Below are 17,981 nucleotides of genomic sequence, written 5' to 3' on the forward strand. Positions count from 1 at the left end.
TTGGTCGGTCAAACATATTTTTTTAGATGGTCATATTTTCGTACAGCAATATTGTTTTTAGTCATTGGTGTGAGAAATATATTTGGAAGAAATAATAGTCGCTCATGTCCAATTTCGGCCACTTTACCAAAAAATCGGGATTTTTGACCAAAAATGAGCATTTTTTTACATTTTTTTCAGAAAAATAAAAATAAATATTTGTGAGCAACGATTTGTGCTGATTAATTTTGCAATGGGTCAAATGTCACAAAAAACAAAAACTTGCCCATATAGCCTACAGCAAATGAATTTTTTGATTTTTGTTCTTCATGGAATGCAATGCTCTGACCAAAAATGCCCCAAATGCTGGATAACTTTGGTCAGGCTATTTTTAACCCCTAGGGCACCGTTACAAAATTATTTAAAAAATCTTTTTCAACTTCAAGGTGTAGAAGGGAACCCTAATGTCATAAAAAAGAGTTAATTAGAAATACGGTAATTGGTTTTGTAAGTTTGGAAGCAGTGTAAAAACTCTGCAAAGTGCCCAAAGTTACCCCATTTTACGGTAGTGAAGTGGACCTTTGTTGTTGTTGGTTTTTTTTTTGGGGGGTGCTGCCATCGTCAACTTGTGAGCAGACAAAGACGGGCCTTACTGTGTCTGTGACACTGTCCGTCTGCTTCCAGGGTCTGCCACCAGGGTCTGCCACCGTCCAGGCTGCCAGTACAGTGGGCTGCCAGGGTCTGCAGGCTGAGGCTGCCGTCTGCCGTCGGGATTTCTATCTACCGCCCTCTGTTTATTTGGCACCTGTCACCGGAAGTAAAGCAATCAATTATCGTTTCTGAAATTAACAACAAATTAACTTTTGGAAGTCTAAGTTCTTTGTCACATTTCCTTGCCTGATATCATGTTAAAAGTTCTATTACCATGCTCATTGGAATTGTGTTCTTTTTCATATGTAAACAGTTGTTTTAATAGTACAATTTACCTAGGAAATATTCTACAAGAATTATTTAGTGCTATAACAGGGAAAACTTGTAAAACAGACTCTAGAAACACTTTGCCAACACACGTCAGGAAGTCAGTCACTCATGCACTGAGTGTACACACAATGTGATGTGGTATCTGTATACTGTACTGTACTTTTAATATAAATTGTGTTGTATGGTGGTGTACACTGCAAACAAGTATGTTGAGTCTCTTGTAAACAAAATCTCTGTTTACAATCTAAATATAACTGGATCTAAATATGACTGATCATCATTTACCGGAGAACCTGTAAATGTTATCGAAGTGAGACTGCATCCATTGCATTGTGGACCATTGCTCTGCTCTGCCGAGTGTGACTGACAGGTAAGCTTACCCCTCGACCTCGGCCCTCAAGTTCCCTCCAGACAAGATCCAGAATAAATAATTCTAGAGTACAGAATGAATAGTGCTAGCAGGTCGTACGCTACTTCATTTATTTGTCAGCATTCTCTTGGATGTCGCAGTCGCGAGTCGGCATCGCGGCATGACATTGTCATTGTACTAGTACAAGGAACTTATACGATGTCCTCATTCACAAACTGATACTATCTGTCCATCGTATAAGGCTATTACCGTACGGCAGCGTGGTGAAGGAATATTACACAGTCAAGAATAGGCTCCATCATTTTTTTATTCGGATCCCTCCCAGTCTCCCAAAACAAGCATTGCACGACTGCACGTATGTCCTTTTTCACATATTAACGCAGACAAAGTAGGGCCAACTTGCCTAGAAATGGTCAAATTTTGGCAAGAAATATCTCTGTGTAATCCTATGTAAGTCCCATATCACATCGTTATCGGCGATCGAGTTTTTTTTTCTTTCTGATGTTTGGCTGGTACCCACCAGCGTCATGCATGTGACGTGACACAGCTAAAATAATCGACCGGAAATCGGGGATCATAATAAAACGTCAACAAATTTCAAAACACAGAAAGCAGTAAACTTAATGGCGGGCGGTCCGAATTTTGAGCCATACAAGTTTACGTGGTGAACTAATGATGTTGTACAAAAACAAGGTCAAGGAACACAGTATACGTTGTCCTCTGGCTCTGTCGATGATGTCCAACAATGACATTGAACATTATAACTAATAGACTGTTACTGTATCATGGTATGGGGAATCTTTGAAGGAATATCACATACTACAGAATAGAACCCGTCATCCGCGGTTTGGGATCCTGTTTGGGCAGTCTCCCAAAACATATATGGTCAATATGCCTAGAAGAGTCAAATTTAGCGAAATTTAATATCTCTACAATCCTATGCAAGTCCCACATTTCTGCAGCCAGTCCAGACTAGGAGACGCGCAGCTCATCCCAGCTCAAGTTAGTAAATCCAACTATTACAACTTTTCATTTTTTCTAAACAATTGGAACACTCTTCCACATCTACATCATAGGCCTACATGTCAATGCATGACTGCATGTACTAGAGCTAGATACACTTATTCAAGGAAACCCTGGCTAGCTACATGTACATCAGCCAGCGAAAAAAGACCTGGACTAATTATCACCACATCTTCCCGGTTGGCTTCGAATGAGAAGCGTTGAGAATTCCTATCCTTCAGATTCAGATCATTTTTTTTTTGTTCTGAAGTTCGGCTGGTTCCTGGAGAGGCGCTGGTTCCCACACATGACATGGCCAGGGCATATTAAATAATAGCTGGTATCGCATAGCAAATTGCTCCACATTTTAAGACAATTTTATGGTAGTTTGCTAGACACAATTGCTATGGATACAAATTGGAAATTTTTATTTTTTGCTATAAAAATTGCCTACACTAAATTATGCCCTGGACACGGCAATAAATAATCGATCGGAAATCGGGGAATAATTAAAACGTCAACAGATTTCAAAATATGAAACTTAAATGGCGAGTGGTCCGAATCTTGAGCCATATTATGTTTACGTGGTGAATTAGGCATGACGTCATACGCGATAGATTCCATTCAGTGGTTGTTTTTGCCAGGATTTGGCTGTTCCACCACACGTATTGGACACTTGCACTGTTGCACATCTTTTTGGCTTGCTCCAACTGCACTGCAGTAAGAAATGTTGATTCTATGTTGGATCAGAAGTTGATTCTATGTTGGATGAAGATTGAGGCTTCAGTATATTTTGTATCTGACCAGGGATGCAATTTGTCAAGAATATTCTCGCAATGATTCTCCTAAAATTGATTTGCGAGAATCCAAATTATTTCTTAAAAAATATCAAGTAAACAACAGGTCGTAGACATGTAAGGTTTGGATAATTAAATATTAAGAATCAATTGGTTCTTGCAAGATTCTGTTATGAGAATCAAAATTTATTGCCATATGCATAGTTTTGCATATAAATACACATTGGCATCTGCGACTCCAAATTAACATACCAACTTACTTTAGACGTTTCAAACTTTAAGTACTTGCAAAATGTCAGCAAAAATAATAAATCTAGTATTATAGGTGCATGTATATCATTGGTTAATTTGTAGATTTTTAACTTTCAACTGATGCTTGCCCAGGACCTGGACTAAATTTCTTGAAGAGAAGAAACAATATAACCTGATCCTGGGACCTACACTAAATTTTTTGAAGAGTAGAAACAATATTTATCGATCCAGACCTGTAAATCCAATTTAAAATATATATGGCCTTCCCGCCCTGCTGGTTCCGGGGAAACTGTTCAGACAGGGATGCCTCATACATGATTGTACATTGTATGAAAAACCAATATTTACAATGTAACCTATTGGTAATAAGTCAAGTGCTTTATTCCTATCACATATTCTGTTTGCCAGATCCTCAATTTTTACAAAAAATGTACATGGAGGAAAATAAGAAAAGGAGGTCAGAAAGTTGACAGAAACAGACATTGCAGAAAATGAATAAAGAACCAGTTGCTATTACCATGATCACAGACTAATTACACATGAATGCAAACACAAGGGTGGTGTACTCTTAAATTTCAAGGATGGTCACAGCAGCCATGGCTGTTGGTGCCCCAACTGACCATGATGTCTGATGGCAAAAGTATCAAATTCTCAATGAAGAAATCTAGAATGGCATAGTGCCCCTGAAAATTTGCCGCTTTTGAGGCCAATGTGATGAAATTTGAGGGTTGAAGCCAATGTAACTCAGGCCCCCAAAATGGTGATATGCAAAAGGTAGCTTCACTTGCTATTCAAGGGGCGTTGCAGTTTGCAAATTATGGGGTTAGTTCTAGGTTGAAGCACAGATTAAAAAAAAATTTCTCCAGGATCTGTGGTTGAAGCCAATGTGACCTTGCCCCACAAAATAAAAATGACCAAATTTCAGAGCTGAATGTTCAGTGCAATTGTAGACTGCAATTGTTATGGAATCAATTGCTATCATAGACATGAGGTTTTGGTATGGGTAGGGCTGCTAAGAATACGCAATTATTTTTTTAGATTTTGCGTTTTTGGCGGGAAATCACGGATTTGTGTGTTTTTTGGAAAATCGGGGTGCGTTTTTTGGCCTCCAAAATTGCGTATTCTTAGCAGGCCTAGGTATGGGTAAGCTTGGTGAAGTGTGGCCTTGCCCACCAAAATAAAAATGACCGAATTTTAGAGCTGAACAGTGAAATTGCAGACTACAATTATTATGGAATCAATTGCCATCTTTGACTTGACATGGATTAGAGTTTTGGTATGGGTAAGCTTAGTGAAGTGAAGTGACAACTGTATACAAATGTACGGTACCGGTACTTGTAGTTGTATTTGTCTCACACAATATTGTTGTTCGAAATTACAAATATCTCAATTTTGCCCAATATGCATCCATTCATCTTTCCAGAACAAGAGTCTGAAGTCGAATACACCAACCAGTGAAACCCTTCATTGTACAATCAACAAGAACAATGGCCAGTGGACCAATTCATCGTTCCGCCAGATTTTGCTATCGCTATCGGTTTGTGCTGTACATCGCGGCGCTTATCGTCGGTGTTCAGTGTCTTGTGGCGTGGAGTTTCCTATCCATTGATAGTCAGGAGAGGGATATAATTGAGTTTGGAAGAGAAAAACGAGGAGGGGGACGGAGTCCTAAGGAACAGGTGAGTACATTTATCTGTTAAAATCTCAGGGCCTACCATATTTGAAGCCAAAAAGTGTAACTCTGCCTTTAATTAATTATATTTGTATCAAAAAGTGAACCAAAAGTCAGTGTTTCTAGTTAATAGTTCGTCATTTTTGCGTGACTTTTAAGCTTACCTTTTTAACGGGAATTGTCGTGCTAAAAATAACCTCTAATAAACGCTCCCCGTTTGGAAAATGCAACGCCCCCGGGGGCGTTTATTCGAAGAAATACGGTATATGTTTTTATGTATGTCATTGGCAGGGACAAGTGATTTGAGCGGAACTTTTTTTCCGCGCAATTGGCTATTTTTTTTTTCTATGGGTAGGGATACATGATTTGCACTGAAAAAAGGTTCTGCGCAATTCTACATGCAATTGGCTATTTTTTCCCGCGCAAATCACTTGTCCCTGGTCATTGGTTGAAGGTATGTAAAAGGAAATGAAAACAGTAAAGTTGACACTTCACTTCTTTTTTTTATAAAAACCTTGGATCATGTATACATCTGTTGGTCAGAGAACTTGCTAGATCAGATACCCAAGAGTCCCAGGCTCAAATCCTGATTAAAGAGGAAGCCCCGCCAGAGTAGTTCTTCTGGGGTGAACCAAACCTGCCTGGTTATCAAATTAATCGGTGACAAGGTTATCTCTGAATTTGACAGGTGCTAATTAATGCAATACGATAAAAACATCAATTAGCACCTATCGAATTCAGAGATAACCTTGTACTGATTAATTTGATAACCAGGCAGATTTAGTTCACCCCAGAAGAACTACTCTTGCGGGACTTCCTCTTTAAGGAAAAAAAACAAAATCTTTGTTTGCGGTCTTGAGGAAAAGAATAAAGTGGAATCACAATTTGTGAGAGTATTTAAGATCACAGTTGCAATCATATTTAAAGGGCAAATTTATACCTCTACTTACTAGTATATATTCACAAAGCCCCTGCTACAATGTATTATTTATTAAATCTACTTAAGCAGCTTTTTAATGCGTTATTCCACAAGGGAGACTTCAACAACCTTTCACATTTTAGATGTCTATGAAACTTAAAACCATTCAATCATAGGGCCAATTACAATTCTGTTACACTGACTAATGAACAAGTGCAAATCTACTTTGTCATCCGCTCTGAGAGCCACTTTTCAATCCGCACCCATCTGAGAAATATCGCCAAATTGCCATGACGATGAGTGAGAAAGAGGCAACATTCGTGCTGAGACAAGACACTTGTCTCTCTTGGCCTGGGAGAATAGATTAATTGATATAGGATTTGATTCGGTGGCACATAAGGGGTGGAAAAGAATAATTGTATTGGTGTAATTGTGTACTTCTAGTAATGTATTTTGATTGAAGTTCTTCTTTTTTCCATCCATTTATGTTGTGAAAGCATCGTATCATTGATTTATTGACTTTATCTCTGGGATACTTTAGACAACAAAATTTACACACACAAATTTCACATGGTGGTTGGAACAGTAATTATGGTCACCATCTACATTTATTTTAATAATTTAACAATTTATCCTTTTAAATCAACAATTGCAATTGGTGGTGACATTGAAACCATTTAGGCCTACAGTGTACTGTATACCAACTCAAGTGTCAATCTGCAATCAGTGGCAGAAACCTGGTTGTAAAATTATACCAATGAACTGTTGACAATTAATGATGTTGTAACATCTAATTAAGCAGGGTAGTCCGATTCAGACTCCACATCGCAGCTGATGCGATGCTGCAGTGATTTTAAAACGGAAATCTGAACCAGGTATCTATGAGCTCGGTGGTAAAAATTCTCATTGCGTGGTGGAAATTTTGTTGGCGATGACAGCAGTGTTCGAAATATGCCTCAAAAAGTTACAGGCCAGCCGGGCTAACGGCAGGCTTGACCTTAAAAGTTACCGCCAGCCGGGCCGGCAACTAGGTACCAGTTAGAAAAGTTACCGGCCAGGCCAAAAAGTTACAGGCCAATGGCCGGCTGGCCAGCCCTATTTCGAACGCTGGATGACAGTTGAACTTTGTTCAACGTTCAACTTTCTTCACATAGCGCTGCAATATCGCGATAGTGCACGCTTGTGATTGGCTGCTGGAAAATCTAGGTCAGCGGAATGACCATAAAAGGAGATGCAGACCCCACATCGCATCATCGCGCAGTGAAATTAAATGTACATTTTAATTTCATCGTGTGATGCTACGATGGACTTTAAGATGATCTGCCACAACCCCAAGAGTTTAGGGTTAGGTTTTAGGTTTAGGGTTAGGTTATAGGGTTAAGGGGTACTACACCCTGCCCAATTTTGTGCCTATTTTTGCATTTTTCTCAAAAATTATAGCGCATTGGGGACAAGTAAGATATGTATATTATAGGGGCAAGGACTACAACTACTGCACTGGAAATTGGAACTGGAAACAGTTGTGGAGTTACAGTCAAAAATGAGGGAAAACCAATATTTGATCAATAAATCAATAACTACTTGCTTTGATTTGCTGAATTTTCAGTACAGTAGTTGTACATGTAGTTAGGAGTAGGAGATTTGATTTAGCCACCACTATTCTAAACATGCTAAAGTTGCTCCCATAACAGAATGATTTCCTTTACATGTTTCCTTGGTCTCCAAAGAAGAAAGATATGTGGTGTTGTTTCATTTGCTTGAAAACATAGCTCCAAACTGGCCTCTCATCAGCCAGATCTCATTACTCATGGCTTCATGGCTTCATTGCTTTCATGTTTTGCCATTATCATCTGTACATGTAGATAAAAAAATAACATTACAGTAAATGGGGAACTTCAATTACTCAATGAAATGTTGACACAGGCTTTACCAAATGGTTGTCCATATGACCGTCAAATGACCGATACAGCCATTAATAGAGCAATTTTGATAGCGACGGACTACATTTATCTTAGCTTTTGAAAGGAACTTTAGTGTATATTGGACCATCCATTCAGCATTGCCCATTATCATTGCTGAGCATTTGTGTGTTTATGTATTTTTTTAAATTTGTTATTTGTTTGTTTAAAACATTTAATTAAGGTTACACGAAGAAACGTATAAAAAACGTATAAAAGACGTATAAAGTTGTTCTCTAAAACCGTGTTTTCTCAGCAATCAAATATCGCAGTGAGTCAAATGTTGGTGCATAGATGTATCTTAACATTATTTTTGTGTGTTTATACAAATTTTTAGAATCCGTTTGAAAATCCTTCGTTGTGATTGTTTTCTCCTTTTTTGTATTGTACTACAAATCGACCAAAGAAATAATGTTGCCATGGGGAAGAAGCAAATACAGTACCGATTAAATTTTATTAGCCCGTTTTGGGGAACAATTTTCGAGAATCTTGTACCACAAAACACTGTTATGTTACATTATCGATATCTGGATTGTGGAACGTTAATTTTGATTTCTAACTGCCTACATTATTTCTCAAAAGTATGTCGATCCCTTTACCATTTGAATTTCACTCCAAATTTAAGCTACTTTTGCAAAAATCGAGGTTTTTCGCCATCGATACCTCCGACATTTACAGCGGTGATGAGATTGTTTATCATAAGAGCCTGGTATGCACTATTCCATAATAGTCAGTTTGAGATCAATCGATTTCACAGGTCGCTCAGTAGCTCAATCGGTTAGCGCCGTCGGACTCACGTTCGACTATATAATACTATAGTTTTGAGCTGGAAAACTTTGGTGCGTGTTCGAGTCCCTATGTGGTCCATTCCATCTATTTTATTTTATTTTCTCTCACTTTTTTTTTTTTCTTGTTCGTTTCTTTCTTTCTGACTGCAGCGATTGATTGTTTTTGCCCGTTTTTTTTCATTATATAATTCAGGAATTTTTAGACTATACTAGTCTAATAGGCGCGACCTATGAATATATTTTTACAAATTAGATTAACAAAATATTGGTTGTTGGTTTTGTTACTGTTGTTGTAGTTATTGTTGTAGGCCTATATATAGCATAATCAGGGTATAAATAGGCATACTAGACCTATTATAGCCTATAGAAGCATTGATTTATTTCACGACAGATATCATCCAGGATAATTTTAAAAATTGAAAATTTAGAAAATCCAAAGGAAAATTGCCGAAAACGGCTGCCCACAATCACCCCCCCATCAGCCCATATGGTCCTATCATGGTCGCCCTGTCCCTATCCCTGCAACATATAGGATGACTCACGAGCCGCGGTTTGTCCATGGCCCTAGTTCAGATTGATTAGTGTCACGCTGGTAGCCGTGACCAGCAAGTTTTTAAAAAAAAAGACTGATAAAGAAGACTAATAACAGATGCTCCCGCGAGACTATATTTACAGCTAACATTAAAACACTTGACTTCTATTGTTCGATGTTATTTTTCGCTGGGTACAAAATGTGGCTAAAACCATGCTAAATGTTATTTACAGACCCAGGTGTAATATCTTGACAACTCATTAATTCAAAAAGGGCCACCAATCCTACAGTCAATCATTGTTCGTAATAAACAAATATTTTTGCTTCCATTTCACGCGGTATTTCATAGCGAAAATTAGTGGCAAATCATACTGATCCAGAATTTTTAGACACTGCTACAGGTCTACCTGGTTATCACCTTCACACTACTTTTTCAGATTCACTTCCAATTATACCCTAGCAATTTCTGAAATACCGTACATACACATTCCGATCCCCATTCGCCAAAAAAATCAAATTTTTCACAATTCTTTTGTTCTTTTCGGACGACACATCAATTCATGTAATAAATATTGTACATCGACACGCTATTTCGCAGCCGAGTCCAGTGGTGTAATGGTAAATGACTTAGACTCCTGTTCCGGGACTGGAGTTCGAAATCCGATGACCAACTTATTTTTTTTTACAATCTTTTATTAACCAATTAATTTTCGTTCATCAAGGATAACATAATTTTAAACATATGGTGCTATTGTGATATTTTTTTTTATCAAAGCAAGATGTTTTATTCTCAGGGAAATTGTTTATTAAAATTACCCCCCCCCCCCCAGAGACTGCAAGGCTTGAAGACTGAGGGAAATTAAAAACCACAAATCGCGAAAGACCGCCAACAACCGCCGCTTAATAGGGACCTCAAACTATATCGCCCGGCAGGGCAACAAAGAACCACAAACCGCGAAATATGGATATCCAACCAGTTTAAAAGACAAATTAGCCACCGATAGAGGCCAGGGCCTGAACAAGTAGAGAAATTAAAACCACAAACCGCGAAAGAACGCCAAAAACCGCCACTCACTAGGGATATCCAACTAGATTGGCCCGCATGGCTACAAAGTACCACAAACCGCGAAATTTAGATATCTAACAAAATAAAACCACAAACTACGAAAGACAACCAACAACCGCCGCTCAATAGAGACATCCAGCTAGATTGCCCATGAGGGCTTCAAAAACCACATACCGCGAAGTATAGTTATCCAACAAGCTTAAACTATAAATTAACCCCGATAGATGGTAGGGCATAAAGAATGAGGGAAATCAAAACTACAAACCGCGAAAGACCGCCAACAACCGCCGCTTAATAGTGAAATCCAACTAGATCTATAAATCTAAATAACTATCAACCGCGAAATTTGGATATCCAACTAGATTGCCCAGAGGGCTACAAAGAACCACACACCGCAAGTATAGTTATCCAACAAGCTTAAACTATAAATTAACCCCGATAGAGGGTAGGGCATGAAGAATGAGGGAAATTAAAACTACAAACCGCGAAAGAACGCCAACAACCGCCGCTTAATAGGGAAATCCAACTAGGGCTACAAAGAACTATCAACCGCGAAATTTGGATATCCAACTAGATTGCCCCGCAGGGCTACAAAAAACCACAATCATTAAAACATAATTATCTTGCTAAGTCGTGGCACTAAGACGCTTCCGTAATATAAGCCTTGCTACATAGTTTCAATTTGAAGTAAATCGGACTGACTCTCTGTCTCGCTGGCATCGTCAACATTGGGTATGTGTTGTTCATATTTACATTTCTTAGTTACCTTGAATAATTAAAGTATTATTAAAATGTATATGTATCCCTATTAACATTACAGTCACGCGGTAGCTGTGACCAGCAAGTTTTAAAAATAAACGGCTGATATAGTTTTATTTACTGTCAGAAATCAAGGATAACATCATTTCAAACATCTATTTTTCGTTTTATTCGTTTTATGGAGTACTTCGTAACCCGATGACTTTCCAAGCTTAGAGCTGCTTGGCTACATTCATAAAAAGAAAGAAAATCCACCAAAAAACGTTGACGACGTAAAGAAAGCAGCAAGTTTAAAAAGCCCCCACCTCGGCTCACTTTTTGAAACTTGGTCCCATTTTGAATATCAACAGCAAATCGGTGGTTTTAACGTTTAAACAATAGCATCATTGCCATTAACATGCCTACTTGTTATTCGTTTAATTCAATCATTGGTCATGAACTTAATAATTATTATAAAACAAAACATATATAGGATATTGGCCAAGAACAACATAATAACCTTTCTGATCGTTCCAGAATTATGCTAACAACTTAATATCGCATCGGCACATTAAAGATACATAACACTTCTGGAAATAATTGAAGTTGATAATTATGACAAAAATTAAATCAGTATCTTTTACAAATGGGACCAAGTTTCAAAAAGTGAGCCGAGGTGGGGGCTTTTTAAACTTGCTGCTTTCTTTACGTCGTCAACGTTTTTTTGGTGGATACACTATTGTACGCGTGAGTTCATTCTTTTCTGCATGGCTGTTTCCATTATTAACTTACGCCCCTCTGGAATCAAGCCTTGAAAATCAATTGTATTTAACCTTAATGAATGAATAGACAGGACAACGGTACCCAAATTATTAATATTTTGCCTCTGTTCTGTAATGAACTGAGGAAATTTGTGGTACCGGTAGTAGAGTATAATTTTGTAACTTCATGCACAGCAAGAAAGTGGACAATTACTGACTAATTTGGACTTCTTTTTTCTTTTTTCAACACTTTGAGGTCTGTTCTCACAAATTTAGTGGAAAGTCACCAGGGGAGAAAAGGAGATAAACGGTTCCGTGAACATGCCAGAAAACAACAGAATTCTACTTTGAAATATTGACTCTTGAACTCCAAGTGAGAAGAGCAATTGTGGCAAATTAAGTAATTTTAAAGCTTATGATCCAGAGATTGCAAATCTGACCATGACTCAAAAAGAAAGATTTGCAACTTTCCTCTCTTTTTGTGGGAAAAGGTCTCATTTTGTGTTGGGATAGAGTCCAAGGTAAAAAGTTAATTCGGGCTTTTATGCAGGCAGCCAGACAATATGGCTATTTCATGGTAGGGTACCAAGCGACACAAAGTAAAAGCATCCAGGGGCATCCAAGGCAATTGCCTTCAGTGCCTTGAACTGCCTTGCCTTCAGTTATTTGGCTATTCCAGTTCCATCCCCCCCCCCCCTGTGGAAGACATGACTTTAATTTCCCACACAGGGTGTGTGAATTTCAAATGGGGTTATCTGAATTGGTGATTCCATTTGAAATCTACACCCCTGTGTGGGAGACTAAGGTCCTGTCTTCCATAGGGGATGTATGGATTTCAGCTGGAATAGCCAATTTTTTCCCCTGGTCGTCATCCATTGATAGATCAATATGAAGGGATGTGCGTATGATTTGGTATAGATAGCAGTGAAGAAGCTGACACCTTCTCTTGTATTGACATAATGGGTCATTCACACCTGTGATATAGAATGTGCTTGTCATCTGTCTCCCTTGTACTAGTGAATATCTTACATACACATTATTTGGCTTTTCTTGTTGAAATCCATCCACCCTCTGGAATACATGACCTTAATCTCTCACACAGGAGTGTGAATTTCAAATGAGGTTATGACTCCATTTGAAATCTACACTCCCTGTGTGGAAGATTTTAAGGTCATGTCTTCCATAGGGGGTGTATGGATTTCAACTGCAATACCCATTGCAGCGATACAAATGAACCATAACTATCACTCTCATAGCAAAGAGGCAGCTTAGAGGAACACACAGGTCGAACATGAAAAATCAGTTTAAAAACAGTCTGCCATGTTTGATGTTCATAACGCTTTACTCGTTCCGTTGGCGGTGAGGAGACAAATCCCAGCCCTGTCAATATATTGTTGATCTGCCAGTACTATGACATATGCACGGTTGTGATACCCATCTCAACATGAGAAGAGGAGCATTTTTAGAATAAAAAAGTGGAACATTGTGTATTGTCCTCTGAATTTATTAAAATATTAGATGTTACAATTATGGCAAACACAAGTTTACATGATGTATCGCACCAAGATATCTTAATTAATCATGTTTAATATATTGTGAATAATGAAGTTCCTAATTGTGTTCTATACACCTCCTTACATGCCGTATCGCATGAAATACTTTATATTAAAATGCATTGCTTTCAGTGTAAGCAAGTATAGCAAGCATGAATCAGGTACAATTTTAATATCCCACAAAATAATGTGATGATCATTTTGTGCTGGCGACAGTCTAGATTGATTTGTCTACATGGTCATGATGCTAGGGCAACACTAATTGCTTCAAAGAAATGTGTTTGCATGCTCTCTCTCTACATCTCTCTTTCTCTCTCCTTTCCACTACCCAAAGTACACATCTCTCTCTCACTAGGATCCACAACATGCTCATCTATCAGGGCACAGTTCTTTAACCCCAAAACATTTGTACATTCATTGAATGACCTTTAAAAGTTTGAGTACATAAACTCATACTCTGCAACTTGAGGTCATATTTAGCACTCTTGATTGTTTAATTGAGGTTATTGAACTATGCCATTGGGATGAGGCCATTGTGGTCCATAGTGTCTCTCTCTCTTATTCTTTCTCTTTTCCTCTGTCCATCTCTCTCATGAGTTTTCTCCTCTATCCATATCTTTAAAGTCCAATTCAGACTTCACATCGCAACCAAGATGAAATCTGAGCTAGGCTTTTACAAGCTCGGCGGTGAAAATTCTCATCGTGCAGTGAAAATTTCATAGGCGACAAGAGTTGAATTTTGTTCTACTTCAGGGTCAAAGTAAGCGGTAGCCTGATAGCCATGGCTATTAAATTTTTTGTTGGGCTATTGGGTTTAATCTCCATGTAGCCGCCAGGCTATTGATGCAGATTTCGCCTGTTCCTGTATACCCGTGTAGTAGATCATTCAAGAAGGGAGAGGTTTTTACACAAAGGCCAAGCCTACACCACCAGAAAGGCCAAAGGCAAACAAATATGAAGGCTCCCAAGTGAGGGGCTACAGCAAAAAATGGCCGTATGAATTCAAGTGGTTGGAGCATGATTGTGACCAAACGATTGGTTTGAATTTTGCAAACACAATGTCTTTTTTCAGGGCTATTGAATTTCCTCCAGGGCTATCAGAAAAAATGGCTAGATAGCCCGGATGGCTATCAGGAAAGGGTCCCTTATTTCTACCCCTGCAACTTTTTCAGTCTCTCTTGTGATATCGTGGCCGTGCACACTTGTGATTGGCTGCTGCAAACTCTCAAGGTCGGCATTCACTGTGGAAGAATGAAATCAGGACAGCAACCTTTTCATCGTGATCGCGATATATCGTTGCAGTACATTTAAATTTCATCGCACAATGCTGTGGTGTAAAAAAGCATCACTGCATTGCACACTGTTGCGATGTGACATCTGAATCAGACTTAACTCTATCTCTCCCACTCTATAATCTCAGTCAGTCATTCTTTCTCTGTCTCCCTCTCTCCCCCACTTCCTAGTCTTCCTTCCTCTCTCCTCCCCTTTCCTCCCTTTGTGTCATGTCAATATCAAGTGTTAACAACCTGGGAATTGTTTCTTCACCATGTTCACATAAAAGGTAACATTAAACATCGAAAAACTCCCTGTTTAAAATGCAATTCTGAATTAAAAGTTGGCAATGCATACATGTATGTTTGTGAGAAACAGGATTTACTGAACGTTGTGCACTGGTAACAGTTTTCTGGCTTTTGGAGGGTAGATATTTAAAACAAACAATTGCATTGTCTTGAAATAAAGTTGTAAATGTGGCCAATTTTGTTCCTTGTACTGGGTAGAGCACTAAATCTTTTTCGTAACTCGTATTATTTTTGTCCATAAATGATCATTTTATGTCAACAAATGGGGATATGGGTATTGTCAGAAACTGTCGACAACACATCTTGAAACAAAGTTGTAAATGTGGCCAATTTTGTTCCTAGTACTGGGTACAGCACTGAATCTTTTTCGTAGCTCGTATTATTTTTGTCCATAAATGATCGTTTTATGTCAACAAATGGGGAAATTTGTATTTATATTAGCAGATAGGCGAGATCTGCTAGTTCTCTGTAGACAAGGGGCAGTCTTCATTGAACGGCTCTTTTCAGAGCCACCAAAACCTTTATATTAGCAGATAGGCGAGATCTGCTTGTTCTCTGTTGACAAGTGGCATTCTTCAGTGAACGACTCTTGTTAGAGTCATCAGTAGACAAGGGGCGGTCTACATGTCTCATTCTTAGGTACTTTGTCCTGAAGAAGTCAGAGCTACTCCTGACGAAAGCTTGACAGTTCTAAACTTGTCCGACGGCGAACCCGCTAAAAACCCACTAATTGAAATGGGTAGTGTCGACAACACACCTAGGGCCTATCTACAACAGTACTATTAAGAGTAGCCTATGATACACATTTTAAAGTAATGCACTAGAAATGTTGACAGAATTGTGTCTTTAGGAGTCTATTGTATATTTGATAGGCTTGACAGGACACAAGATCTAAGACTGTCACAAATTGTGGACCATTTTGACAAAATCAATAGTCATCAATTACAGAAAGATAAAGATGATTAAATGTGTACATCCATATCAAAACGATGCACTTGTCGGCTGCTACATGTGTCTCATTTGACATAATGGCTGGGAATAAGTACCGGATACGTCTGGAGTGCAGGTCTCTTCAAATCATCCCCAAATCATATGGTTTCATGCATATTCTCTTTTTCCTGAACCATGTGACTTGGGGATGATTTGATGTGACCTTCACTTGAGATGGTTCTGGTATTTATTCCTAGCTATTATGTGAAATAAGACACATGTAGCAACCGACAAGTGCACCGTTTTGATATGGATGTACACAAATGTTAAAATACCCCTTATTTTGTGTAAAAGCATGCAATTAACCCCTATTTAACACTTAAATGAGGAAAAGTTTTATGAAATATGTACCCTTTGTTAGCATTTCAAGGATTTAAAAAAAATCTAATACCTCTATTTTTGGCATTTCAAGTAGGTTTTTAAAAATATAAGAGATACAACAGACTTTAATATTTTGCAGGTTTTGTGCACCAAAACACACCCAATGTCAAATATTACACAGCAAAACGTATTTTAAACAACTCGGTTTGTTCAAGTCCAGGTTTAAACAACATATAGAACAAGTTGTAAAATCAGGCAATTAAACAACCTGAGTTGTTTAAAATATTTAAATAGTTCAAAATATTTTTTGCAGTGTGCGGTCCCCGAATAGTCTTCAGGTACCGGTAAGACGGTGTCAAGTCTGTGCAAAGTTTCATCCAATTTTGTAACATGGTATTTATTGGAAAGAGCTTATAATATTGAAAAATCATCTTTTTTTATAGTACGTTGTACGATAATGTAAAGGTATTCTGCCATTTTCAAATGTCAAATGCGGTTATTATGCAGAAAATGGTTCTTTCACAATGTCAAATGCTAAAATCATTCATTTGTGATGCAACAGACATTTTGTGTATACATGGTACATTATTATGAACACAAACTTGTCGCTTTGCATGCATTCATATTGGTGACAGGTAACTTGTGATCCCTAAATAAATATATATCATATTTTTTCCAAGACTTAAGTCTAATCACAATATTTCTCCTGAAGTCATTGTGTGTACGTGTATTCAATTGTAACCCATGAATTGTAAGTAATCATTTTTTGATTAATTTTCCTCAAAATTTAATCAGTATGTGAAATTTGATCAGTCGGATCATGTTCCCTGTGCTACATGACTTGTTTTGACTTCTTCCTCACCGCCTGTCATCTGCTTGATGGCATCATTATTGGAAGATGCGTATGGATTGAATTTGCCTTCATTACAAACCGGGTTTGTTCACCCATATTGAGTATGTATGCGCATGATTGTTCGGAAATTATCCGCCAAAAAAAAAAGAGGATGATTTACTAACTTTCCAGGCATACAGTGCAAGCTGAGAACCATCAGACAATCAGTTGCACACTTTACAATATTATGTTTCCCACCTCGATACAGATTTTCTGAATCAGGTTGTGCTATTCCAGTTGAAATCCATACACCCCCTGGAGGACATGACCTAATCTTTCACACAGGGAGTGTGAATTTCAATTGGGGTTACCTGATTGGGTGATTCCATTTGACATCTACACCCCCTGTGTGGAAGATTGTCTTCCACAGACGGTGTACGGATTTCAGCTGGAATAGCCCATTAAGTCAAGGTTCATCTACAGTAGATAGCAAAATTGTTAAATAAAAGTTTGTCAAATGAAAAAATGTGAGCATTTCTAAATATCTCATAATCCTATGGAACAGGTGCATTCAAAAGCTGTGTTTAGTTTCCATAGGGGGTGTATGGATTTTAAGTGCAATCTAGCCCTTTTCTTTACCTTTTTACAAATCGTAAACAATACAATTTAGGTAAGTATCATAATGCCATTTAGTGAAATTGGCAAATGTGCAAATCCGTAAATCCGATTTGTGATTTAAGTGTTGACTTAAACTAAAACTTGCAGTCATAAAATGTTATATTTTCTCATTAGTTTCCATGGTTTCTGCTTCATTACATTTAAATAGCGTTGATTTGTTGCATTTTGATCATTATACACCTAAAACACAATAGCGGGGTTTCATGGACCAT

At 38.1% G+C, this 17,981-nt stretch overlaps 1 protein-coding gene across 2 annotated transcripts in view; it reads left to right on the top strand.

Moving 5' to 3' along the window:
- The first annotated feature begins 892 nt into the window (after positions 1-892).
- The window catches only part of LOC140144323 (xylosyltransferase 1-like), a 221,606-nt gene continuing 204,517 nt past the window's right edge, over positions 893-17,981 (top strand). For both annotated transcript variants that reach the window (XM_072166147.1, XM_072166148.1), the window contains exons 1-2: positions 893-1,330; positions 4,805-5,060. In XM_072166147.1, the coding sequence (XP_072022248.1) occupies positions 4,869-5,060 (192 nt within the window). In that variant the 5' untranslated portion in view covers positions 893-1,330; positions 4,805-4,868. The remainder of the gene's footprint in view (positions 1,331-4,804; positions 5,061-17,981) is intronic.

The sequence above is a fragment of the Amphiura filiformis genome, unplaced genomic scaffold (genome assembly GCF_039555335.1).
Source record: "Amphiura filiformis unplaced genomic scaffold, Afil_fr2py scaffold_49, whole genome shotgun sequence".
Taxonomy (NCBI): domain Eukaryota; kingdom Metazoa; phylum Echinodermata; class Ophiuroidea; order Amphilepidida; family Amphiuridae; genus Amphiura; species Amphiura filiformis.